Source organism: Heptranchias perlo, chromosome 9 (assembly GCF_035084215.1).
Source record: "Heptranchias perlo isolate sHepPer1 chromosome 9, sHepPer1.hap1, whole genome shotgun sequence".
In the NCBI taxonomy this organism is placed as follows: domain Eukaryota; kingdom Metazoa; phylum Chordata; class Chondrichthyes; order Hexanchiformes; family Hexanchidae; genus Heptranchias; species Heptranchias perlo.
The window spans coordinates 51,980,409-52,007,873 of record NC_090333.1 but is presented as its reverse complement, the minus strand read 5'-3'; the positions used below and the strand labels follow the sequence as shown (position 1 = coordinate 52,007,873).

General features: G+C 42.7%; 2 protein-coding genes across 5 annotated transcripts in view; one reads left to right on the top strand and one right to left on the bottom strand.

Moving 5' to 3' along the window:
* The window catches only part of dock7 (dedicator of cytokinesis 7), a 170,603-nt gene that overhangs the window by 106,480 nt on the left and 36,658 nt on the right, over positions 1 to 27,465 (bottom strand). For all 4 annotated transcript variants that reach the window (XM_067990418.1, XM_067990415.1, XM_067990416.1 and 1 more), the window contains exon 14: positions 27,005 to 27,167. In XM_067990418.1, coding sequence (XP_067846519.1) covers positions 27,005 to 27,167 — 163 coding nt within the window. The remainder of the gene's footprint in view (positions 1 to 27,004; positions 27,168 to 27,465) is intronic.
* On the top strand, positions 1,348 to 22,762 carry angptl3 (angiopoietin-like 3). The gene is made up of 7 exons (XM_067990845.1): positions 1,348 to 1,824; positions 3,683 to 3,793; positions 4,469 to 4,586; positions 5,311 to 5,424; positions 9,884 to 9,979; positions 20,244 to 20,519; positions 22,543 to 22,762. The coding sequence occupies exons 1-7, from the start codon at positions 1,348 to 1,350 to the stop codon at positions 22,722 to 22,724; spliced, it is 1,374 nt and encodes a 457-aa protein (XP_067846946.1). The 3' UTR covers positions 22,725 to 22,762.

The window sequence follows — 27,465 nt, the reverse complement described above, 5'->3', positions numbered from 1 at the left end:
AAGTAATGGATGGCTGCGGGCACCCATGGAACCACATGGAGTAGTTTTTAACATTACTGATATGCCAAGTTGATAGGCAGTCAGTGCCACAGCTCCTGCTCCAAAGACACACGCGTGTCTTGCAACATATTCATTTCCACAGACTAACTTTATTGTATTTAATGGAGATGTAAACAGAAAATCAACTGTTGTGTAATACTTCAGGAAAAGATAATGAGAACATCTGATCTAACTGCACAAAGATAAAGTATCTAAGGCTTAAGATAAAAGATACCCTGAAGTAAAATTCTTCAAAATGCAGGCCTAAAATTTCCTAAAGTAAACAGCAACTCCTACATTTTAAATGGGATGACTTCTAAAATTCCCTTATGCCTACAGACATTGCCACTTTGTAGGTTCTTTCTCAAAAGCCGATAGTGACAGCAAGGGTCAATCAGATGACTGATGTTTGTAAACCAGTTATATAATCTTTTCGTCTAACCCTAACCCTAACGCAGCCCCAGGTTCACCTGTGAAACTTTGAAAAGTACTTGCATCAGCCTCTGACTAATAGATGAGTTAATGAATAACAAGAACAGCAACTGCCTTAATATCAGAAAACAGCTCCTTGCAGTACAGAGTAGAAAATCATACATCATGATGGATTAGTAGGTAAGTGCACTATGTAGTGTGGTACTGTGCCACAGAGACAAGGTCCCAGGTTTGATCCTGGTCTGTATTGAGTTAGATGATCAGGGCAATAGTAGGAGCACCACAATTAATGTCTGTGATTCCTAGGACAGGGAAGCAGAAAAAAAGAATTATTCCGGGCTTCCACTCCTGATTGCTATGAAGTAGCATGTACGTACGTACGTACACACACACACACACACACACACACACACACCCCACATCAGATAAGGTCAGTTATCAGTGGTTATCGCCATGATGAAACAGTCTGCTGATATTGTCTGAACTCACACATAAAAAATGATCACTTGGGTGAAGTACAGAGGGGCAGCCAGCAACTACAGAACCATATCCCAGCAATGTCCATGTCTTGAGGAGAGGAACATTGAAAACTGGGGCAAAAAAACATCAGCGCTCAGATCAGTACAACTTAAAATTCTTTGAATGACTTTTTTTTTTAATTAAGTGCCAACTGGGTTTGCCCGTTTTGCTTTGTTTATACAGTTTTGTGTTGACTTTACTGGTGGCTCCTCCTGGCTTTGGAGGTAACATCAGTTCAAGATGAAACTGTTTAATGATCAACCACAGGAACCAAGTAGCAAATCAAATCAGGTATATATAGTAGCACAGCTGCTGAAGAATTTTGCTAGAGACTAATGAAACAAAAATCGTGACAAAATGAAGATGCTCTTTACACCGTTCCTTATTTTAGCTCTGTCCAGTTACAATGTCCAAATACAAGCGGATGATTCTCAGAAAGGATCCAGATTTGCAATGTTGGATGACGTGAGGATTTTAGCCAATGGCCTCCTTCAACTGGGACATGGTCTAAAAGATTTCGTCCAGAAGACTAAGAACCAAGTCAATGAAATCTTTGACAAAATTAACATATTCGACAGATCCTTCTTTGAACTCTCAAAGCAAACAGATGAGATCAAACTTGATGAACAGGAGCTTAAAAAAAGGACTATAATTCTACAGGCTAATAACGAGGAGTTGAAAAACATGTCGCTCGATATCAGAGAAAAAATAAATGGCATTGTAGAAAACCGAACTGTTCTTGAAACAAAAGTAGACGGTCTCGAAGACAAATTATCCAAACTGACTGAAATCAAGACAGAAATATCGGAGATAAAGGAGATCCCATCTCTAAAAGTAGGTGCATTTTAATGTAAAAAATGACATGTTACTGCCTAGACCCTTGAGCTATAGAGACCAGAAAGACCGTGGGTATGATCCTTGGTTGTGCAGTTAGCTGGTCTCAGTCAGAGGGGTACTACAATTGTCCTCAGTGCTCTTGAGCTAAGGAAGAAGGAAACAAAATCAGCCTCCACATTACTACCCAATGACCCCTGCTGGAAAGTCCATTTGTGGATATTAGGCGAGGACAGAATTAGCTTGGCTGTGACCCCCATGGCCAAATAGCCTTTCAGCACCTGGTATCTAAATTCACATCTGAAAAATAGTCAATTGTGCAAGGTAATGGAAGATATTTGGTATGCAATACCATAGTAACCTAGCAAGAATAGGGGGGATGATAAAGTATTCGTTTTTTTTGATAATTTACAACAGGTAAGTACTTCTGAGTAATGGCATTAAATTTATAAAAGCAGAGAAACTTTGGCAAGCGAAATGTTGTACTTCAGACACACCAAGGGTAGATTGTTCCAATTGTAGTATATGATACTGCTGTCTCAGGTGGGGCTCTTCACACTTACTGTATGCCATGTCAGTCAACCTTCCTTAGCTGGGCAGCCTGTGAACAGAGACCCAGGCAGGGGGAGAGGGGGCGGGGCGGGGAGAGGGGGCGGGGGTTGCTGCAGCAAGTCTACCAAGGACCAGAGGTGGAGGGCCTCCATTCACAATCTGCCCAGCTGTGAGATGTTGACCAAGCTCCAGTACAATTATGTACTTTTCTTGCTCTCCAGCAAAAGAAAGCAAGAAAATGCTATTAAGAGGCAGAGTAAGATCAGCTACAACAACAACTTGCATTTATATAGTGCCTTTAACCTAGTAAAATGTCCCAAGGCACTTCACAGGAGCATTATCAAACAAAATTTGACACTGAGCCACATAAGGCGGTATTAGGACAGGTGCCCAAAAGCTTGGTCAAAGAGGTAGGTTTTAAGGAGCGTCTTAAAGGAGGAGAAAGAGGTTGAGAGGTGGAGAGGTTTAGAGAGGGAATTCCAGAGCTTAGAGCCTAGGCAGCTGAAAGCACAGCCAGATCTGGCGATGAATGGCTAGACCAGTTGTCTGCCATAAACGTTCAAGCCTGGGTCCCATGGACTTAAGGGAGTGGAGATGAGGAAAATAACCAGAGTGAGAGAGAGTAATGGTTTTAATGGGGACAAGGGCATCAAAGGTGGAGGTGAGGGTGTGATTGAACAGATCGGTAGCTGCAAAAATTTTGTGGTGAATGGAGTGCCAAAGGCTAGACAATTGGAAATTTGAAAGTGCCGTTGTAAGCGACCTGGGGATAGTTTTTTCCAGGGGTGGTCACAGAAGGAAGTGGGGTTGGGAGGGGGAAAGGGGATGTGGTTGGAGAAATGCAAGTGAAAGGGCCCTTTTAAAATAGAACTTTTAAAAATTACTGGTTCTAGAATTGTTTTCCTCTTCCCTTTGGGGAAGTGCCTGACTTCTACTCGGCAAAGGCTCACAACGGCATAACTGATATCTGAGCTTACTGTGTGACGAATTCTTGAGAGCGGCTGCATATAGTGACACCACTGTTCCTGGCCAGAATGGAGATGATTGAGTAATTCCCCCATCAATCACACCTGGAGATCGGATTGTTGTAAGTGACTGGGATTGATTTTACAGATAATTAGTTCGTAGAGACTCTCTTTAAATAAACTATGTTTACTTTGCTGTTTGCAGTAAAATTCATTGTTTGGCTATAAGTCCTGCTGGCTGCAAGTCCCGCCCTGCCTCCAATTCATTGGCTGACACAGTGGTGCCAATAGTCACGGTTTACTGGTCTGAGGGTGTCATTTTATCCATTCTGCTCCACTAGGCTCTTATTGAAGAACAGAACAAAAATATCAAAAGCCTGATCAGTACTATACATGACCAACACAGTCAACTGGACAAGCAGACCCACCAAATACTGAAACTGGAAGAAAAGGTATGCCACAATTCACTTTATATTCCAGTATACAATTCACCTTCAAACAAATACAATTCTAAAATTGTTGCGTCACTCCTGTCCAAATGGGAGCTTTGTCAACAGGGCAAAACTGTCAAACCATTGAGAGATGACCAGAACTATTTCTCGACAACAGCAAGGCTCAACCATTCGTAAAAGTTTACACAACATCTTGATTAGTAAATGCCCTGGTCAGTATGAAACTGAATCGTACAGACCAGCAAGGTCCCAAGTTCAAACCCCAGTCTGTGCTGAGTTTGCTGATTTCAGCAGGGTGTTGGTAGGGGGATTACAACTGGCCTCAGCATATGTGGATGTCATATGAGGACAGAAACGAGATCAGCAATTCTGCTTCCCACATTCAAATAGCCTGCCGATCACTCACTGTCCAGGCTCACAGAGAAGAATGTCCACTTGGGTGAGATAACAGAGGGCACCTTACACCATATCACAACATAAATCACACCTTCAAGAAAGAATGGGGGAAAAAACTCTAGAAGGGAGGAGATGGGAAGGGGGAGGGAGAACAATTAAATTTCTCTGATGCACTAAAATAAATGACATATTTGTACTTCAGCAAATCTATATAAAAGTATAGTACAATAGATAAAAATGTTTTCTTATAAAATACAGTAAACAATACATCTTCTACAGCTAAGAGTCACCTTCTTACAAGACAATCATAGTGACAGTCAACCTCAGAAGCCTCCTACTTCCAAATATATTCTCTATTTCCCCAGGAACAACACACAACCATCGTCTGATTATAATGGTAAGATCATCAATTGTTTATATTGGTTAAAAAAGTGTAAAACAGTTAGAGATTTTATAAATTAAAAAAAACATAAATGTTCCCAATAACTTGGTATTTTGTCAAGGAATACTATACTGGTGTTGTCACTAGGACTTCAGTAAAGTGTTACAATGGATGTACAAAATCTTTGTACTGTGACCACCTGAACAGTGAAAAACATCCAGCAATACAATTATACATCCCATCCTTCCAAACTTGGTGTGCGTCTGGAGATAGATGAGTCTACATATAGATGAGCTATACGTTATTAAAATGAAGTACTGGTGATTACAGGTCTGCCCTTGCTGGTGGAAGCAATTTAAAGTGATGAATTAAGAAGAAAGACATTGCACAATATCGAAGCATATTAGTGTAAACTTGAATTTTCCTTATCCTGGTGTTGAGAGTCTAAATATGCCCAGTGACAATGCTAAAATATGAGATACTGATATTTCTATAATTTAACAACCTTTTGCATACATCTGTAACCCAAAAACAAGAAGAAGAATATATATTAACTCTTAACATACCTTGGTTCTCCACCCGCTCCCCCCCACCAATAACTTGAATCTGGCAAATGAACAGAAATGCCATGTGGTCAATGTCTTTGATAAGCTCTGACAGATCAAAAGGGTTAAATGTATTATAAATATGATAGATGGTGATTCAGATATTTAATCTCAACGTCTTTTAACCTTTGCAGATCTGCCCACTGACTGCAACGACATTTACAATGGGAGACAGAACAACAGCGGTGTGTACACAATTAAACCTAATGGATACAAAGCATTCAACGTTTACTGTCAACTCACAGCAGGTAATGGTCACTGCTATGGTTTTACTGCTATTTTTGATAAGATTCATCCCAGCAAAGCTATATGTGGATTTTTAATAAATTTAAATTCAAAAGGCCATAGCAATTCTTTCCCCCTTTCCCACCTTTAAGGACTCATAAAGGGGTATGGTTCCATGGCCATCAATAGCCTTGCAGTACGTCAGGCCAATAACTTTTTAAAAATTCATTCTTGGGATAAGGGCGTCATTAGCAAGTCCGGCTTTATTGCCCATCCATAATTGCCTTTGACAAGGCGATGGTGAGCTGCCTTCTTGAACCGCTGCAGTTCGTGTGGTGTAAGTACTCCCACAGTGCTGTTAGGTAGGGAGTTCCAGGATTTTCACCCAACGACAATGAAGGAATGGCGATATATGTCCAAGTCAGGATGGTGTGTGACTTGGAGGGGAATTTGGAGGTGATGGTGTTGTTCCCATGCACCTGCTGCCTTTGTCCTTCTAGGTGCTGGAGGTTGCGGATTTGGGAGGTGCAGTCGAAGAAGCCTTGGGGAGTTGCTGTAGTTAGGAAGGTCATGTACTGCAGGGCAGGTGTGGGAGGGAAGGGTTCGCATTCTTGTGGCACTGGAGTGAGTTCTGGAACAAGAGAAGGCTGTACCGATGGTACAGCTTTCATCTGAACCAAAATAACACCAGTGTCCTTGCAAAGAAGGTAAATAGAGCAGTGGTGAGGATTTAAACTAATATGGCGGGGCCTGGGGTGGGGGAGGATGGTCGGGGCATTGAAGAAAGTTTAGGTTTGAGACTAGAGAGGGAGAGCAGCATTTATAAAGCTGTTGAGATAGAAGCAGGTGACTCAGCTGAAATAAACAGTGAGAAAATGTTATCACAAGAGATAGGGATAGAAAGAGGCTTTAGAGTAATGAGAGACAAAATATGTTCTCGGTATACATAGGTGATTTGGACTTGGCAGAGGGAGCACAATTTCAGACTTTGCTGAATAGAGGGTTTGGCAAACAGTGAGGAGGACAGCAAAAGAATTCAGAAAGGCACACAAAGGTTAACGGAATGGGCAGAAAAGTAGAAGATGCAATTTAATTTGGTTAAGTGCGAGGTATTACATTTTGGGAGAGAAAAACAAGGAATGGAAGTGTATACTCAATGGAAAGACACTGGAGGGTGTGGATAAACAGAAAGACCAATGGGTTCAAATACATAATTCCCTGAAAGAACAAGTGCAGGTAGATAAAGCCATAAAAAGGCCAATAGAACTCTGGGTTTTTACAAACAGGGACATCGAGTACAAGAGGAAAGAAGTATGATAAATTTGTACAAATTGTTGGTTAGGCCACAGTTAGAGTACTGCGTACAGTTTTTGGCATCCCATTATAGGAAGGGCCAGAAAGCCATAGAAAGCATACAAGGAGTGGGAAATTATAGTTATGAGGGGAGAATTTATATTTTCACTGGAGCAGAGAAAACTAAGAAAAGGCCACAGAAGTTTTAAAAATTATGAAGTGTTTTGATAGAGCGAATAGGGAGTCAGTGACAAGAGATTATCAATTTAAAATTGTCACTAAGAGTGAGGAGAGAAGTTAGGAAAAATGACTTAACACAGAGGGTTGTTGAAACATGGAAAGCTTTGTGTGGCTGAGGCAGAGAACATTGCTACTTTTAAGGGAAAATTGGATAAATATTGGAAGTAGAGAATGATGGACAGCTACAGGGACTACACAGGGCAATAGGATTAGTTTTGGATTGCTCTAGCAAAGAGCTAATATACACTTGATGGGCAAAATGGCTTCTTTCTGTGCTGTAAGCTTCTATGGTTTTATATGTAAATAATTAAAATTGGCCTGTCCTGGCAAGGTTCTATGTACCTGTTTTGCCTATGATTCCTTTAGGTAACACTCTAATAGGATTTTCCCGTATTAATGTGACACTCTTGCAACTATTTTGAGTCTGCATGGAGTGGCAGGCTCTGGCCACCAGATGGGGCTGCAGAGTATTTTTTCTCTCTCTGAAGGTCAACTTTGTCAGGCATGTTGATTTTCCTCTCTGCCAGTCAGCACATTACAATATTTTTTTTACTTTCAACCTGCCCCTCCAACCTGAAATTGAATTGCTGCAGCCTATGGCTTCCCCGCTTATCCTGTGTCTCCCTTAGCTTCTTTGCTCACCCTTCTGTTTTCTGCCTGCTTTTTTCACCTGCCAGTGAGCCACCTGGTTCTCCCCTGCTGGCTCTCTTCGTCCCTTCTGACCTGCAGTGGACATCTTCCTACTCCCAACATCGAACCCTGGGGCTCTATTGTGCACAATGAGCTCCATGCTCTATGCCTCCAATTCGCCTGCTGAATTTCTTTTTTTTTAAAAAACAAAACTCTTGCCTATGCCCAACCTAAAGTGTGACCACCTAAACTGCAGTAAGCTTCTCTTTTTGCCTGTGAAATAATACATTGTAAATTACATTGTGCTACATCCTTCCTGTCAATATAAAACAGTGCATCCTATGATCTACCATTAGGAACACCATTGGAGACTTGCTAGTTATACAGACAACCATTGATATCGGGTGTGATTATTTGAAGCCAATCTCATTTAAGGTTTCAGATTACATAAATCATAACAGCTAATATCTATTTTATAATATAAATACAGCAGTTTTGGCAGTAGTGGGGAATATTTTGCTTTTGTTGAGTATATTTTTTTGAACCAGTGGAGGACACCAACGGTGAGGTCTGTCCCAGCATTGGTTACACAACGATACCTTCACCGAAGGTGTAACGGTGACATAATCACAGCAAGCTCAATAAGTAACAGTGCGCAATAAGTTACCAGAAAACAACAGTTTCTAGATTCCAATGCCACTGGTACTCGAGTGGCGAGATGCAGCTTTAATCATTGATTCCACTAAGTCCTCAACCTCAACTGTGCTGCTGAGGGAGTTAACACTGGAACCCAGCAATGAGAAATATTCACATTGTCTGCAACAATCCACCCATCCCACAAGCTAGGAGGAGGTGATGAGTTAGGTGATCTCACCCCACTATAGTATTTATCTCTGCCTGTCCTTCCCCAATTTTCTATTTTTCTGTCTTGAAGGTGCTGACTTGTACAAGGATATATGACATTGTGGTGTGAGTGATTATGCTGCTTTGTCTATAAATAAATCCTGTACCAGGACTTGAGCCCAGAATCTAGGCTGGCACTCCAATACAATACTTTAGAGGTGTGCTCCATTATTGAGGTGCTGTGCTTCAGATGAGATGTTAAACCAACGTCCTATTTGTATGTTCCTTTTTGATAAATGAACCCCATCTATCTATGTTCTTATTCCTCAATCCCTCTTTCTCCAGAAACACATCTAATTGAATCTTGAACCCATTTATACCATCTGCTGCAACGGACTTCCATGGTAAATTAATTCACAACTCTATTACCCTTTGGGTCAAAAGCTTTTGCCTGACTTCCCTTTTACTCCTAACCTCCAAATGCTTGATTTGTGGTATTTGAGTTTTTCATCATAGTGAACAATTTGCCCAAATCAAATACGTGACAAAAAAAATGAACACTTAGGAGAGAAACAGATTTACTCCAAAGAGGGTACAAAAAAAAATCTAATGGCACAGAATTTGGACTAAAAATAACGGCAAGCCTAAAAGGACTCACCATTATTTCAGTGCAAATGGTAGAGGAACTTCTGGCGACCACACATGTGCAGTTAAATGCGGAAATCCAGAAGTTCCTCTACCAGAAGCCCTACTCGTCCAGAAGCTTTGTGGGAAGGAGATCTCGCCGACTGACTCACCGGTCAAATGGCAGCAATGACGCAAAGTTGCTCTCCTGCCCAGCTGGAAACAAACTATTTTCGCCAGAAAAAGGTACGCCCAGTTTTTTTGGTCCAACCAAAATGTTAATGGCGTGGTAAGTCTTAGTGACTGCCAAGCAACCTCTCTGGCACTGGACTCTCATTCCTTCAGATTTTAATTGTCGCACATTTTTAAAAAAATTTTAATATTTTTATTTTTTTACCTTTTCTTTTTGCCTCTTTTGTCTGTCTTCTAGTTCAATATTTCTTACCCTCTCTTTATTTCACTTTCTGTAACTGATCTTACATTGAATTCACTATTCTAACTTACACTTCCTAGTTCTGTGTCTGCGCTGCTCATTAACGGATTCTTTAATCTGATTGGTTACGGGGATACACAGTTCCTTGCCCTGTTAACACAGCTCACAGATGCCCAGTAGAGGACACTGCACTTTTTTCAGATCCCCATTACAGCAAGTTGGCGCCCAAAAGCCCGTGGATAGTTTGTGGGTAAGTTCAAATCTAAGGAGCGGCAGGCGCTTCTCAGCGCAAAATCCGGGCCATTATTCCAGGGCTCTCAGTGCAATTACCTGCTGGCACAGTCTCTAGTATCACTAACTGGGTAAGTACATGAAATCCTGTACAGGAACCATACTTTACATTTGGTTCTTATTTTCAGAAGGTGGATGGACAGTCATCCAGCGAAGATTTGATGGGTCGGTGGATTTTGACCAGCTTTGGCAACACTATGAAAATGGTTTTGGTACACTGGAGGGTAAGAAGGATATCTCTACATATTTTGAAAAAACAACTCTCCAGAAAACTACAACCATGTCAAATTTTTCTAAGATATATAACTTGAGTTGGTTGGCGGGGGGGGGGGGGGGGGGGGGAAGTTAGCCTTGGTTCCTGCTCCCAGTTACTATCCATTCCTGTGGAATAAAATGTGCACAGGCATGAATGGAGGCAGTCAGGACTGGGCAGAATCATACTTGGCCGTGATACTGCCCACTGCTGAAAGGCCTGCTATTTGGGCTCACACCTGAAGAATGAGAACCTGGGCAAGATATCAGATAGTTGTCAGAAGTTGTGGAATTGCACCCCACAAAAAGCCAACACCTTTAGGAGAGGAGGAAAGAAAATTTGAAAAAGAAAACGGAAAGTGATTTCTTTTAAAATCAACATATTGCTGACTTAACGATGTCACTGAAGTTCAGCAGTGCTGAAGTATGAAATGTTGACCTAGCCTTGGCTCCCGACTAAGCTGTTTATTGCTTTTAATGAGAACTGGGAGCTGGGAGTTACAATGCTAAGGGAAAATAAAAGAAGCAAAGACGAGACCTAATTAGGAGACCAGTTCCCACAAGGCTGTTTGGGAAGAAGAGGAAAAATAATCACACTTAAGTCTCTTTATTAAATTGGAGGGATGTATTTGTCAGATACAAGGACGGGGATGTTTAAGCCTTAATCCTGAAACATCCCTTTAGACCTTGGAAGTTAATTTTAATGAAGTCATAGAATTACATAGAATGTACAGGACAGAAACAGGCCATTCGGTCGAACAGTTCCATGCCGGTGTTTATGCTCCACACGAGCCTCCTCCCTCTCCACTTCATCTAACCCTATCAGCACATCCTTCTATTCCTGCATGTGTTTGTCCAGCTTCCCTTATTTGCATTTATGCTATTCACCTCAACTACTCTTTGTGGTAGCGAGTTCCACATTCTGGGTAAAGAAGTTTCTCCTGAATTCCCTGTTGGATTTATTAGTGACTATCTTATATTTATGGCCCCTAGTTCTGGTCTCCCCTGCAAGTAGAAACATCTTCTCCATGTCTACTCCATCAAACCCTTTCGTAATCTTAAAGACCTCCATCAGGTCACCCCTCAGTCATCTCTTTTCTAGAGAAAAGAGCCCCAGTCTGCTCATTCTTTCCTGATAGGTATAACCTCTCAGTTCTGATATCATCCTAGTAAATTGTTTTGCATGTTCTCCAGTGCCTCTATTTCCTTTTCATGATATGGAGACCAGAACTGTGCACAGTACTCCAAATGTGGTCTAACCAAGGTTCTATACAAATTTAACATAACTTCTCTGCTTTTCAATTCTGTCTCTCTAGAAATGAACCCCAGTGCTTGCCTTGCTTTTTTTAATGGCCTCATTAATCTGCGTCACTACTTTTAGTGATTTGTGTATCTGTACCCCCAGATCCCTCCGCTCCTCTGCCCCATTTAGACTATTATTATCTAAGCTGCATGTGGCCTCCTTATTTTTCCTACCAAAATGTACTGCCTGACACTTATCTATATTGAAATTCATTTGCCAATTACACGCCCATTCTGCAAGTTTATTAATGTATTTTGTCACAGCCCTCCTCAGTATTAACTATACTCCCCAATTTGGTGGTGTTCACAAATTTTGAAATTGTACTTCCGATTCCAGAGTCCAAATCATTTATGTAAATGGTGAACAACAGTGGTCTCAGCACCGATCCTAGTGGAACCTTTTCCAGTCTGAGTAACTACCTTTAACCACTACTCTCTGTTTTCTGTTTTATAGACAGCTTGCTACCCATTCTGCTACTTGTCCCCTGACTCCACATACTCTGACCTTACTCTACTTAGGTGCCCTACTCTGCGGTACCTTATTGAAGGCCTTTTGAAAATCCAACTCATTTTGTCCCATTTAAAATAATAGAATTTTAAGAAATGTTAAGTATCCAGAAGGACTCAACCCCAGCCAGGAGACACTCTTTCCTCCTGACGTCAAATGAAAGCTGTGGTACAAGGCATTCCCTAGAGCCTGAGTTTCATTCATCTCAGCCAGATGCCACTGGACAGAAATGAAAAGCAAACTGCACTATTCAACCAAGGTACAGGAAGGATACTGTTAATAGAAGTGTATACAAGCTAAATCTACCATCCGAACCAAGGAAGGGAGGTGCATTTTGTTGGCGGGGGGGGGGGGGGGGGCGCTGTGGGGAGGAGAAAGAAAAGAGGCCAATTTGGATGCAGGAAGGGGAAACATTTTATCTTATAAGTAAACTTCAGGCAAAAAAAAAGTTGACAAATTTGACATTAAACTACTCTTGACCTTAATAAATGATAACATTCATAATGAGCAGTCAGGAGAAACAAATATATTTAAAGAATACAGTGAGTGAAAAAGCATTTAGTGTTGACACTGTCAACATTACCAGGATAGGAGAGAGGTAATTTTTTAAAAACCTACTGACTCTGCAACTGTTCACCCTTCCTCACACGGGCTCACAGTAACTTTACAGCACCAGTTGGACCTCTATACGTGAGTATCTTTTGAATTTCTCCCTACTTTAGCATTGGAACTCCACAGGCAAATACCTCACGTTCTATAAAGAAAATGGATATTTGACACACTACATTCCTCCCTCAACCAATACACACACAAAAAACAGATCACTCTTCTCACTGCTCTTTGTGGAAGAATGGCTGCCACATTTGACTACGCAATAATAGTAACTGCAATACACATCTAATATCCTTTGAGAGATTTTCACATGATAAGGAGCTATATACAAGATGATAAATATCTACAACTCATGAAACAGTGCTGGAGAATATTGGTACCACTATACATAGAAACAAAATCGTACACTTAAGCCAATAACTTTTAATGTTGTGGCAGTATATTTCTTGTCTGATTCTCTTAATTCGCCATTTCAAATTGCTCCTTTCAACAGTTACAGACCTATAACCAGCAGTCCTTCATCTTATTGTTACATAGTTCAAGATGCTATCTCCAGATAGAAACCAGATTAAAAAGGGCAAAATCAATAATTGTACTGCTCGGTATTTTTCATGGTTTAAGTGGACATGTCACATATATTTCACATGATGTGAAGATGCCGGTGATGGACTGGGGTTAACAATTGTAAACAATTTTACAACACCAAGTTATAGTCCAACGATTTTATTTTTAATCCCACAAGCTTTCGGGGGCCTGAGGAAGGGGAAAGCCCCCGAAAGCTTGTGGGATTAAAAATAAAATTGTTGGACTATAACTTGGTGTTGTAAAATTGTTTACAATATATTTCACACACCAACCATTACATTTTTTAATGCTCCAAGACCCGAACGTGGCAAATCATGCTGGGGTACAGTTCTACAGAGTGGTGAATCATGCTGGGGTACAGTTCCACAGAGTGGTGAATCATGCTGGGGTACAGTTCCACAGAGTGGTGAATCATGCTGGGGTACAGTTCCTCAGAATGGTGAATCATGCTGGGGTACAGTTCCTCAGGATGGTGAATAATGCTGGGGTATACTTCCTCAGGATGGTGAATCATGCTGGGGTACAGTTCCACAGAGTGGTGAATCATGCTGGGGTACAGTTCCACAGAGTGGTGAATCATGCTGGGGTACAGTTCCCCAGAGTGGTGAATCAGGCTGGGGTACAGTTCCTCAGGATGGTGAATCATGCTGGGGTACAGTTCCTCAGGATGGTGAATCATGCTGGGGTACAGTTCCTCAGGATGGTGAATCATGCTGGGGTACAGTTCCTCAGGGTGGTGAATCATGCTGGGGTACAGTTCCACAGAATGGTGAATCATGCTGGGGTACAGTTCCTCAGGATGGTGAATCATGCTGGGGTACAGTTTCTCAGGGTGGTGAATCATGCTGGGGTACAGTTCCTCAGGATGGTGAATCATGCTGGGGTACAGTTTCTCAGGGTGGTGAATCATGCTGGGGTACAGTTCCTCAGGATGGTGAATCATGCTGGGGTACAGTTCCACAGAGTGGTGAATCATGCTGGGGTACAGTTCCACAGAGTGGTGAATCATGCTGGGGTACAGTTCTACAGGATGGTGAATCATGCTGGGGTACAGTTCCACAGAGTGGTGAATCATGCTGGGGTACAGTTCCACAGGATGGTGAATCATGCTGGGGTACAGTTCCATAGGATGGTGAATCATGCTGGGGTACAGTTCCACAGGATGGTGAATCATGCTGGGGTACAGTTCCACAGAGTGGTGAATCACGCTGGGGTACATTTCCACAGAGTGGTGAATCATGCTGGGGTACAGTTCCATAGGATGGTGAATCATGCTGGGGTACAGTTCCTCAGGGTGGTGAATCATGCTGGGGTACAGTTCCTCAGGATGGTGAATCATGCTGGGGTACAGTTCCACAGAGTGGTGAATCATGCTGGGGTACAGTTCCACAGGATGGTGAATCATGCTGGGGTACAGTTCCACAGAGTGGTGAATCATGCTGGGGTACAGTTCCACAGGATGGTGAATCATGCTGGGGTACAGTTCCATAGGATGGTGAATCATGCTGGGGTACAGTTCCACAGAATGGTGAATCACGCTGGGGTACAGTTCCTCAGGATGGTGAATCATGCTGGGGTACAGTTCCTCAGGATGGTGAATCATGCTGGGGTACAGTTCCTCAGGATGGTGATCATGCTGGGGTACAGTTCCTCAGGATGGTGAATCACACTGGGGTACAGTTCCACAGAGTGGTGAATCACGCTGGGGTACAGTTCCTCAGGATGGTGAATCATGCTGGGGTACAGTTCCTCAGAATGGTGAATCATGCTGGGGTACAGTTCCTCAGATTGGTGAATCATGCTGGGGTACAGTTCCTCAGGATGGTGAATCATGCTGGGGTACAGTTCCACAGGATGGTGAATCATGCTGGGGTACAGTTCCTCAGGATGGTGTACAGTTCCTCAGGATGGTGAATCATGCTGGGGTACAGTTCCTCAGGATGGTGAATCATGCTGGAGTACAGTTCCTCAGAGTGGTGAATCATGCTGGGGTACAGTTCCTCAGGATGGTGAATCATGCTGGGGTACAGTTCCTCAGGATGGTGAATCATGCTGGGGTACAGTTCCTCAGGATGGTGAATCACACTGGGGTACAGTTCCACAGAGTGGTGAATCACGCTGGGGTACAGTTCCACAGAGTGGTGAATCATGCTGGGGTACAGTTCCTCAGGATGGTGAATCATGCTGGGGTACAGTTCCTCAGGATGGTGAATCATGCTGGGGTACAGTTCCTCAGGATGGTTATCATGCTGGGGTACAGTTCCTCAGGATGGTGAATCACACTGGGGTACAGTTCCACAGAGTGGTGAATCACGCTGGGGTACAGTTCCTCAGGATGGTGAATCATGCTGGGGCACAGTTCCTCAGAATGGTGAATCATGCTGGGGTACAGTTCCTCAGGATGGTGTACAGTTCCTCAGGATGGTGAATCATGCTGGGGTACAGTTCCACAGGATGGTGAATCATGCTGGGGTACAGTTCCTCAGGATGGTGTACAGTTCCTCAGGATGGTGAATCATGCTGGGGTACAGTTCCTCAGGATGGTGAATCATGCTGGGGTACAGTTCCTCAGGATGGTGATCATGCTGGGGTACAGTTCCTCAGGATGGTGAATCACACTGGGGTACAGTTCCACAGAGTGGTGAATCACGCTGGGGTACAGTTCCACAGAGTGGTGAATCACGCTGGGGTACAGTTCCTCAGGATGGTGAATCATGCTGGGGTACAGTTCCTCAGAATGGTGAATCATGCTGGGGTACAGTTCCTCAGATTGGTGAATCATGCTGGGGTACAGTTCCACAGGATGGTGAATCATGCTGGGGTACAGTTCCTCAGGATGGTGTACAGTTCCTCAGGATGGTGAATCATGCTGCGGTACAGTTCCTCAGGATGGTGAATCATGCTGGGGTACAGTTCCTCAGGATGGTGTACAGTTCCTCAGGATGGTGAATCATGCTGGAGTACAGTTCCTCAGGATGGTGAATCATGCTGGAGTACAGTTCCTCAGGATGGTGAATCACGCTGCGGTACAGTTCCTCAGGATGGTGAATCATGCTGGGGTACAGTTCCTCAGGATGGTGTACAGTTCCTCAGGATGGTGAATCATGCTGGAGTACAGTTCCTCAGGATGGTGAATCATGCTGGAGTACAGTTCCTCAGGATGGTGAATCATGCTGGGGTACAGTTCCTCAGGTTGGTGAATCATGCTGGGGTACAGTTCCATGGGATGGTGAATCAGGCTGTGGTACAGTTCCTCAGGATGGTGAATCATGCTGGGGTCCAGTTCCTCAGGAAGGTGAATCATGCTGGGGTCCAGTTCCTCAGGATGGTGAATCATGCTGGGGTACAGTTCCATAGGATGGTGAATCATGCTGGGGTACAGTTCCTCAGGATGGTGAATCATGCTGGGGCACAGTTCCTCAGGATGGTGAATCATGCTGGGGTACAGTTCCACAGAGTGGTGAATCGTGCTGGGGTACAGTTCCTCAGAGTGGTGAATCATGCTGGGGTACAGTTCCTCAGGGTGGTGAATCATGCTGGGGTACAGTTCCACAGGATGGTGAATCATGCTGGGGTACAGTTCCACAGAGTGGTGAATCATGCTGGGGTACAGTTCCTCAGAGTGGTGAATCATGCTGGGGTGCAGTTCCTCAGGGTGGTGAATCATGCTGGGGTACAGTTCCTCAGGATGGTGAATCATGCTGGGGTACAGTTCCTCAGAGTGGTGAATCATGCTGGGGTACAGTTCCTCAGAGTGGTGAATCATGCTGGGGTACAGTTCCTCAGGGTGGTGAATCATGCTGGGGTACAGTTCCTCAGGGTGGTGAATCATGCTGAGGTACAGTTCCACAGAGTGGTGAATCATGCTGGGGTACAGTTCCACAGAGTGGTGAATCATGCTGGGGTACAGTTCCTCAGGGTGGTGAATCATGCTGTGGTACAGTTCCTCAGGATGGTGAATCATGCTGGTGTACAGTTCCACAGAGTGGTGAATCATGCTGGGGTACAGTTCCTCAGGATGGTGAATCATGCTGGGGTACAGTTCCTCAGGATGGTGAATCATGCTGGGGTACAGTTCCTCAGGATGGTGAATCATGCTGGGGTACAGTTCCTCAGGATGGTGAATCATGCTGGGGTACAGTTCCTCAGGGTGGTGAATCATGCTGGGGTACAGTTCCTCAGGATGGTGAATCATGCTGGGGTACAGTTCCTCAGGATGGTGAATCATGCTGGGGTACAGTTCCTCAGGATGGTGAATCATGCTGGTGTACAGTTCCTCAGGATGGTGAATCATGCTGGGGTACAGTTCCTCAGGATGGTGAATCATGCTGGGGTACAGTTCCTCAGGATGGTGAATCATGCTGGTGTACAGTTCCTCAGGATGGTGAATCATGCTGGGGTACAGTTCCTCAGGATGGTGAATCATGCTGGGGTACAGTTCCTCAGGATGGTGAATCATGCTGGGGTACAGTTCCATAGGATGGTGAATCATGCTGGGGTACAGTTCCTCAGGATGGTGAATCATGCTGGGGTACAGTTCCTCAGGATGGTGAATCATGCTGGGGTACAGTTCCTCAGGATGGTGAATCATGCTGGGGTACAGTTCCTCAGGATGGTGAATCATGCTGGGGTACAGTTCCTCAGGATGGTGAATCATGCTGGGGTACAGTTCCTCAGGATGGTGAATCATGCTGGGGTACAGTTCCACAGGTACTGGCCACTCTCCAATGTGACCCTTGGGGCTTTTCCCAAGTGACCATTCTTCATGTGTATGGGTATGCAGTGAGTGTCAGCAAGTCATTTAACTGTGTGAACTATCACAACAAATTGCAATCGTTCTCTTCAGCTACAATCTAAATATGCACACTTTCCAGCAAGCATTGCTAGACCAAATGCAACACTCCTACTGCCACCCCAACAGAGTTCAGCTAACTCAGCACAGATCGTTGAACTTTACAATAATCTGTGCCTCTGTGACCAATACTGTCGCCAACAAAAGAAAATCAGACTGATGGAAGCTTTCAAAATTCTAACCTGTTTCTTCAACTTTAGGTCAAGCATCTCTTTCCAAAAGCTGCATCACCACCTAGGAAGAAACCAATCAGGATATGCTGGCTTTATCTGACCACTATATCCACCCACAATTAATGTTTAATTCTAGGACCTCTGGCACTGATAACAAAAGCAAACATTACAGTCATATTACACAACCCTCCATCAAACTTACTGATCCTGCATATTCTTTGCACATTGTACCAATGCTGTAGTGGCTGGGGATCCTGATACCATTCAGCTCAGAGTACAGCCCTCCCCTACTCTCCTGAAGGTGTGCTGTCTTATACAGTTCCACAGACACAGGTACCTATCCAGTACCTGACACAATTTTTTTAAATTTGTGAGCCTAGAATATAAATGTCAGGCTATTCAACATGACAGGCATCACAATCAAGCCCAAACTTATATTCATGCATAATCTTGAGCAGGGGTCACTGAATGACAATCTGAAGCTGAAACGCTGATTGATTTTTTTCCCTCCCTGGCTAGGGTCACTAAGGCCAATTATATTACTTCTACCTCCACCCAGGATGAAAGTAGCTAACTCACCAAACAAAGGATGGGACCTACGACCATCCTGGTATAAATGGCTCATACCACATTGGGCAGTGCATTAACCAACTAAACCATCAGAGGGCTTACACCGTTTCGTTTTAAATTAGCTTCTGTAGAAGGGAAGAAAATGTCAGGTTTCCATGGGTTGTAACACAGATGTTGTACATAGTGAGCTGAATACAGTTTCCTTTTTTTGTAGTTAGTAGTTTAATCTCAATTCCTCAAATGACCGGATGCGATTCAGAGCCACACAGACTAGAAGATCCCAGGTTTGATTATTTGGGGTATGTGCTGAACTGATTTCAGGAGGCCAACAGCTGCGGTGCTTCAATGAGACACAGTGGCCTGGGCGAGGGAGAAGAGAAAAAGATCAACTAGGATTCCTACTCACGCTGGAAAATCTGCAGGATAAGAACATGGTTGAACTTGTGATGTCCTCCTAAATGAATAGGCTGCCAATCCTCACAGTCTAGGATCACACATAAAAAATAGGTACTTGGGTGAGGCACCAGTGCCTGTGAAACTACCGTGCATAAGTAAGCACATGTGAGGATGTCGGATGAGGATTGGATTAAATGGTCCTGTAATATCCCTACAGTTGAATGGTCCGCTGGCTACCACTATCCAGCTCATCTGAAGAATGTCAATTTGGGTGAGGGTATGTGCCTGCAGAACTGTACCCAAGCAGGAGGGGAGAAAATTGGGGGGAAAAATTTGTGTGAATCAAATGTAACCAGCACAAACTCTTGACAAAAGAAAAACCTACTTCATACTCTAGTCCAGAAGTTCCCAAACTAACTTTTGCTCAGCCCTCCTTTGGAGATTCATATGCCCTCCTCCCTTTCCAAGAAACAGTATTTTGCAGTCCCAAGAAGATAGCAGCGCTCAATCATATTGCTTTCAAAAACTGGGGGTAAAAATTGAGAGTTCAAATGTTCACCCTGTCTTCAGTCAGTGTGCCTCAAATTCCTTCAACGATCTCTACTTTCATGCAGCAATCAGAAGATGCAAAGAGGATTTTCCTGTTCCTAAAAATTCTTATATCCTTATTTAGTCAGATGCATTAAAAGATCTCTACGGTAACCTCAGAATATAAGCTTTTCAACTTGCATTTTGAATGCTGGAATGAGAATCACAGGACTGGGAAGAATAGAAGGCCAGAAATATCTTTCACTTTAACTGATGCAGCCTTGCATAGCTAGAGGAGGTGCATTATGGGGCATATCAGCATAGCGTGGCATGTTTGTATCCCATACCCATCAGAGATGTTTCAGATGCAACAGTAATCAGTCACTATCCACGAGAAGCAGCTCCGATAGATCCAATGTCCACTTCTGGAAATCAGCGGGGATTCAAACATCCCATGACATATTGAGATCGGCCCATAATTCACCTCCTCTACCTATGCGAGGCTGACTCGGTGCCTCTCGTTCTTGGCCAGCCCATCCTCCTTGCACCCTCGATAACCCTGATGTGCCCCCCCCCCAAAAAAGTTTGGGAACCTCTGCTCCGGTCTATTAATACCCAAAAGTCAAACAAAAGACCGCACAAAGCTATTACTATGTTTCTGATTTTTAAATTCAATCCTTCAAAGTATTTTTATTTAATCCTTTGTGTAGGTGAGTTCTGGTTAGGGCTGAAAAAGGTGCACCATATTACACAACAGGGAGATTACATATTGCATATTGAATTGGAAGACTGGAAAAGTGAAAAGCGTTTCATAAAGTATATATTCAGCCTGGAAGAAAGAGAGACGGATTACACTCTGCAAATCTCTGACATTCTCCTGGGAAATCTCCTCAACGCAATGACTGAACAGGCAGGAATGAAATTCTCCACCAAGGACAGGGACAACGACATGAGAAATGACACTAACTGCGCTGAAAGTTATTCAGGTAATTCTAATCTAAAAAAGAACACTTGATATCTATTGTTCACTATGACAAAGGATTCAGATACCAAATAAAAACCAGGAAGTTAGGAGTAAGAAGGGAAGTCAGGTGGATCTTTTCACCTAAAGGGTAACTAAGTTGTGAAACAAGGTAGCAGGAAAGGCATTTGAAGCAGGCAGTATACAGGGTTCAAGGGGCATTTAGGCGCATTTCCAGAAAAGGCGAGATTAAGGGCTTATGACGAGACGGTGAGTAAATGGGATTGAGATCAATCAAAACGGGACAGGGTTGCTGGGCCTAAGAGGATTTTCCTGCTCCTAAAAATTCTTATATCCTTATTTAGTCAGATGCATTAAAGGATCTCTATGGTAACCTCAGAATATAAGCTTTTCAACTTGCATTTTGAATGCTGGAATGAGAATCACAGGACTGGGAAGAATAGAAGTCCCACTCAAATAATTGGCAGACAGCCAGAGACACATTCACAATAGTCATCCATCTGGATATTTTCTGTCTAAGAGATTAGTTGAGGATGGTCTCAGCGATGTTGAAGTTTAACTAGTGAAATGCTTATGTTTGCATTCAGTGAAGATCATTCTCTGCAATTATATTTTATGTTGCAGACTGTCTGACAAAAATAACTCGGAAGTATTGCCCCAGTGTTGGGGATAAATACACCATTTGCTTTTACATTGAACCATGTAGTCCAGGGACTACATGGGACTAGTACCAAACACATCTTTCCCCTCATCTCCCCTTTCAGCATTCCAAAGGGACCGCTCCTTCCATGACACTCTGGTCCACTCTTCCATCACCCCCAATACTTGTTTCTCCTCCCTACAGCACCTTCCCGTGCGAGCACAGGAGATGCAACACTTGTCCCTTCACCTCCTCCCTTCCCATCATCCAGAACCCCAAACGTTCCTTCCAGGTGAAACAGCGGTTTACTTGTACTTCTTTCAATTTAGTATACTATATTTGCCGCACACAATGCGGTCTCCTCTGCACTGGGGAGACCAAACGCAGACTGGGTGGTCACTTTGCTGAACACCTCCACTCTGTCCGCAAGCATGACCCTGACCAGCCGGTCGCTTGCCATTTTAATTCCCCTTCCCACTCCTGCTCTGACCTCTCTGTCCCTCGGCCTCTTACACTGTTCCAATGAAGCCCAATGGAAGCTCGAGGAACAGCTCCTCATCTTCCAGACTAAACACTGATTTCAATAACTTCAGATCGTAACCACTGTTCCCATTTTTTTTCGGACAGCAAGTGCTGGTAATGGTTCTGCTGCTGCCATTTACAGCTACTCTTGACCAACCTTATGTTTCTTAACCTGTCCCATTACCACCTTCCTGCTTTGCACCACCATCCCTTTTGTCATTTAATCTCTCTTGCCCTCTACCCTATCACAGTCCTTCCCTATTGTTCTTTCCTCCCCTCCCCACCTTTCCCTGGCTCTGTACTTGCTTAAAATATCTTCTGATGAAAGGTCTTCGACCTGAAACGTTAACTCTGTTTCTTTCTCCACAGATGCTGCCTGACTTGCTGAGCTTCTCCAGCATTTTCTGTTTTTATAGTCGAGGGAAATCCCAGGTTCAATCCCTGGTCTGAGCTGAGTTAGATGATCTCAGCTGGGACAACAGTCAGGATTACTATGATTGGGATAGCATCTCTTGGCTAGGGAAGGTTCCTGAATCTGATCGATATCCCTGCTGGATGCAATGAGGTCAGAATTAGGCTCAACCTGTGATACCCTTCTCAGTTGAATAGCCTGCCGACAATCACTGTCTCGGCTCACACATGAAGAATGGCCACTTGGACACTCAGGGCTTGTGGAATTATAATCACTTTGCGCTTTCAGGAGAGGGAAAAAAATGTAGAGAAAAAATACTTTTCCCAATTTCCTCTTGCACAATGTTCCAATTATTGTACAAAACTGAAGAATTACTTAACAGGAGAAATTACACATTCTATGTCTACATCATGCTTAATGTCTTTTATACCAAACTTGACATTTTTTTTAAAGGAGGATGGTGGTTTAACACGTGTGGAGGAGCCAACTTGAATGGAAAATACATCAAAGTACGATCAAAGGGAAAACCAGAGCGAAGGAAGGGAATATTTTGGATCACTTGGAAGGGCAAATCGTATTCCCTAAAGTCAACAAAAATGATGATCCGTCCCTCCAACTCAGAAAAGTTTGACTGAAGAGTATTTATTTAGTTTCAAATACAGTGGCTGCAAAAGGACACGGACTCTGACGCTGTTACTCGCTTCTAAACACTCTACACAGACACAATAGTGGACACAAAGGTTCAGTACACAAGGGACATTGTTAAGCTATGAAGATTACGTGACAATTCTGTGGAACATACGTCAATATTCACAATAATCCCCAATGACGAATTTAAGTGGTGCTTAAGACACAATTTCCCATTGCACTAGGCAAAATAGTGGGTAAATTTTGAGAAGAAACCCCTTATTTTACTCTGAATTTTCCAAAATTATGCTTATAAAGTTTGCAAAAATCATATCGAGTAGCAGATAACCTTGTATCCCAGTTAAATTTAAACAACAGTTCACGACTGCAGGTCTGAAACTACACTAAAATAAATCAAATACATTTAAGCCACTGAGGCTAATTCTAGTGTTCCTCTGAATACAGCAATCAAACCAGAGTGAGTGGGGAACAGTTACCAAGTTAGTAAATAGAAAATCAGTTTTATTCCACACCAATAGAAAGTTACTGTTAGCCATCAGATGACTAGGCTATCAATTTATTTGATGAAAAATACTGAGTCACATTGACTTCCGCAATCAATTTTCTTCACAAACCATAATGCACATTTTTGTGCATTACCACAAAGATAACAGATGATTTAGATTGATTTAAAATAAACATTCTGTTTTCACTAGGTTCATAATTATTAGAAAATGTGACTTATGTATCAATATATTTATGCAGCTAAAGCTTTGTACTTATGGACTATACTCAGTTCAGAAAAATAAGCGTACCATTTCACAAGTTTTAAATTTTATCTTACATTATTTCATGCATAGTATTACTGCCTTGAGAAGGTACAGAGGTGAACAAAGAACGATGATGATTCTGTGTACCAGGAATTTAAGTTATAAGCAGAGATTCAGAAAGTTGGGCTTGGGTACTGGGGTTGCAGTGGGTTAGACAGTGGCCTTTCACCTTTTGGACCTGGGTTCAAATCGAGCCCAGACTGACTTGCTGAGCTTCTCCAGCATTTTCTGTTTTTAGTCCAGGGAGATCCCAGGTTCAATCCCCGGTCTGAGCTGAGTTAGATGATCTCAGCTGGGACAACAGTCGGGATTACTATGATTGAGATCGCATCTCTTGGCTAGGGAAGGTTCCTGAATCTGAATAGTTGAGTCTGGAGGTAATAAAAGCATCGGTGAGGGTTACAGCAGCAGATGGGCTGAGCCAGAGGCGAAGACGGGTGATTTTGCAGAGGTGGAAGTAGGCGGTCTTTGTGATGGGAGAGGATATGAGGTTGGAAACTAAGCTCAGGGTCAAATAGAATGTTACGGTTGCGAGCAGTCTGGTTCAAACCGAGACAGTGGCCAGAGAGGAAGGTGGAATCGGTAACGGGGGAACGGAGTTTGTGGCGTGGCTGGATGTCTGACAACACAGAAGCAGGAGTGGTCGAGAGAGATGGTGGTGAGATAGAGCTGAGTGTCGTCAGCGTTCACATGGAACCTGATGTCATGTTTTCGGATGTGGGGCCTAATGGTCTTTTCCTGCTTTTAAACCGGATGTTTTATGTTCTAAAATTACAACTGCTTAACGATTACTGTAATACTCGCGAAGTCAACTTGCCACTTTGTAAGTACAATAATTGCAACATGCTAGTTGAACCAAAGTTTTACCAAAAATACAATATTTAAAAATGTTTAAAAAATTTTCTGAAATTATTTCCATTGTCTGTGAATGTTCTTTTAAAATTTAAAAAATCTCTACTTCTGCACCAGTACTGATTCTAAATAATTATAGCCCATGTTTGAGAAATTAAACTAGAAAAACATTCATTCCAGTCTATTAATACCTCCGATCCTTTTATCTAATGCTTGTGGTGAGCTATATTCAGGTTTTCCATTACTTAATAAAAGCATGACCCTCCTGACCTGGTTAAGCCCTTTCACAATGTATCTCCACATCATATCTTTATGGTGACCTTCATGGACAATGAGCTCCTCATTCTATAAAAATGGTCATGATGTGGAGATGCCGGTGATGGACTGGGGTTGACAATTGTAAACAATTTTACAACACCAAGTTATAGTCCAGCAATTTTATTTTAAATTCACAAGCTTTCGGAGATTTTCTCCTTCCTCAGGCAAATGTTTCAAGATCTCCTTGAAGCCTACGCATTTATACATATTGAACAATAATAAATGGTGTTTACAGACTGCCCCTGCAACTGCCCGTTGCCAAGGCAATCACCGTGTTCAGACAGAGAGGTGTTACCTGCAGAACCTCCGAATACACATTCAATAAAAAAACAAACAGGGAAAAAAAAACAGAGAAAAAAAAACACAGAGAGAGGCAGAAACATCCGGAAGGCAGAGAGAGCCAGCAAATGACCCATTATATTAAAAACAGATAACATTTGTTCGCTGGTGGGGTAACGTGTAGCGTGACATGAACCCAAGATCCCGGTTGAGGCCGTCCTCATGGGTGCCAAGTTCCGCACCCATGAGGACGGCCTCAACCGGGATCTTGGGTTCATGTCACGCTACACGTTACCCCACCAGCGAACAAATGTTATCTGTTTTTAATATAATGGGTCATTTGCTGGCTCTCTCTGCCTTCCGGATGTTTCTGCCTCTCTCTGTGTTTTTTTTTCTCTGTTTTTTTTTCCCTGTTTGTTTTTTTATTGAATGTGTATTCGGAGGTTCTGCAGGTAACACCTCTCTGTCTGAACACGGTGATTGCCTTGGCAACGGGCAGTTGCAGGGGCAGTCTGTAAACACCATTTATTATTGTTCAATATGTATAAATGCGTAGGCTTCAAGGAGATCTTGAAACATTTGCCTGAGGAAGGAGAAAATCTCCGAAAGCTTGTGAATTTAAAATAAAATTGCTGGACTATAACTTGGTGTTGTAAAATTGTTTACAATTATAAAAATGGTGTTTACATAAGGTCTAACTCTTAAGAGACAACATAGAACAAACAATTTTACAATTTAAACTTTCAGGGGGTAACACAGAGCACTAAGAGATAAAAAGAAACGCTGTGAATGCTGAAAAACAAATAAAAACAGAAGTTCACAGTAGGTCAGCCAGCAACTGAAAAGAAAATGTAACATTTCGAGCAGAACTCTTGATCAGAACCATTATCTCCCAGATCATCACTAATCTATTCCCACTGAATCTAATCTTACCGTCCTACGCCCCCAACACTGCCCACTTCTACCTTCCTCCAAAAATTAACAAACAATTTAAATTTTATAGCACTTCTCGTGTAGGAAGGATATATGGGAGTACTTTATAGGGCGGTGGAAAAAAGGAGTTTGAAAATCAACCAGGATTACCAGGTAAGGTCTGGATTTGGTACAGCTGTGATGCCCCCCACATATCTATAATCTGTTAATATTCACCATAAAGACCTGGAGGTGAAGAATAACCACCTAGGTGAGAACCACAATTCTAAAAACAAATCTAAAATTTAAGCCATTATAGACAAATTCTCACAATGTTGTAAATACAACGATCTCAAAATCCTGGTGTGAAATCGGTATCCAAACTTACCAAGCCTTCAGGAATTAAAGATTACTAAAGAATCCAGATCTCGGACACTGCTGCAAGCAACCCAAGAGAAAAATCATAGGGGCAGCCAGAAAATGTTTTTATCATTTTCTTTGAACACTTTTGTTTATTAGTTATAAAAATACTGGAGATGGGAAAAAAAGACCATTTGGCCGGGCGAGACCATTGGAGGCGAGCGGTCATGTGATGCAATCTCCAGGAATACATCCAACCAGAGTTGGTAACCCTAGCTTTAACCCAAACCTGGGTAGACAATGCAGCCCATGGTGCTAGTCACACTCCAGTGACAGGCCGGTTTACGCAAGTTTGGGTTAAAGCTGGTGAGGTAAGTTTGGATTCCAATTTCATCCCAGTGTTTTGATTTTGTTGCATTTGCAATAGTAGGTTGGCTTCATTCAGTTTCATATTGATTGTATAGAAAGGATAACATTACTGCCCCCTTCAACAAGATTAACCGTAACTCTCACAAAAAAGAAACCACTGTCCCGAACCACTTTGCAATCTCAAGTGTTATACACACTTACTTGTTTCAGTCACTACTTGTTAGAGGCAGCACATGAACGTATGTTTTGTGTGTAACTCACGTTCAGTGAACGAGAGGGTGGAATGTATAGTGCTACTCTCTCCTCACTGTTCTTATTTTGTTCCCACCACAAGAATCACTTGTACATTACACTGGTATTATTCTCACCTGTAGGTAGTGTATGGTACGTACACATCCCTTGAAGGGAACTCCAGGATATCCCTCGTGGGTCTGACTCTAGTATCTGGGTAGGGTTTGACCTGTAGTAATTCAGGAGTCAGGCAATAATGGGGATTTTCTGGAGCTGGAGAGATATCTATTTTCAACTGGGCTGTATACAGACAAAAAAAATGAAATATTGACAAAATTAAAAGATGTTCTTTAGAAAAAGAATTGTCAGATAAGATTTTAATTTTGTTTGCTCCTGAAGTCTTAGGTCATTTTTTTAAAAAAGATAAAAATAAATATGTGAATACTGCAAATCTGAAATAAAAGCAGGCAATTCTCGAATTGCAGGACCGTAAGTCAGTCTTTGAAAAAGGTGGCACCTTTCATCAGAACTAGACGGAGAGCATCAGAGGAGTCCTGAATGTCACTGGACAGAGTGGACAGTATGGAAGAGAATGGAA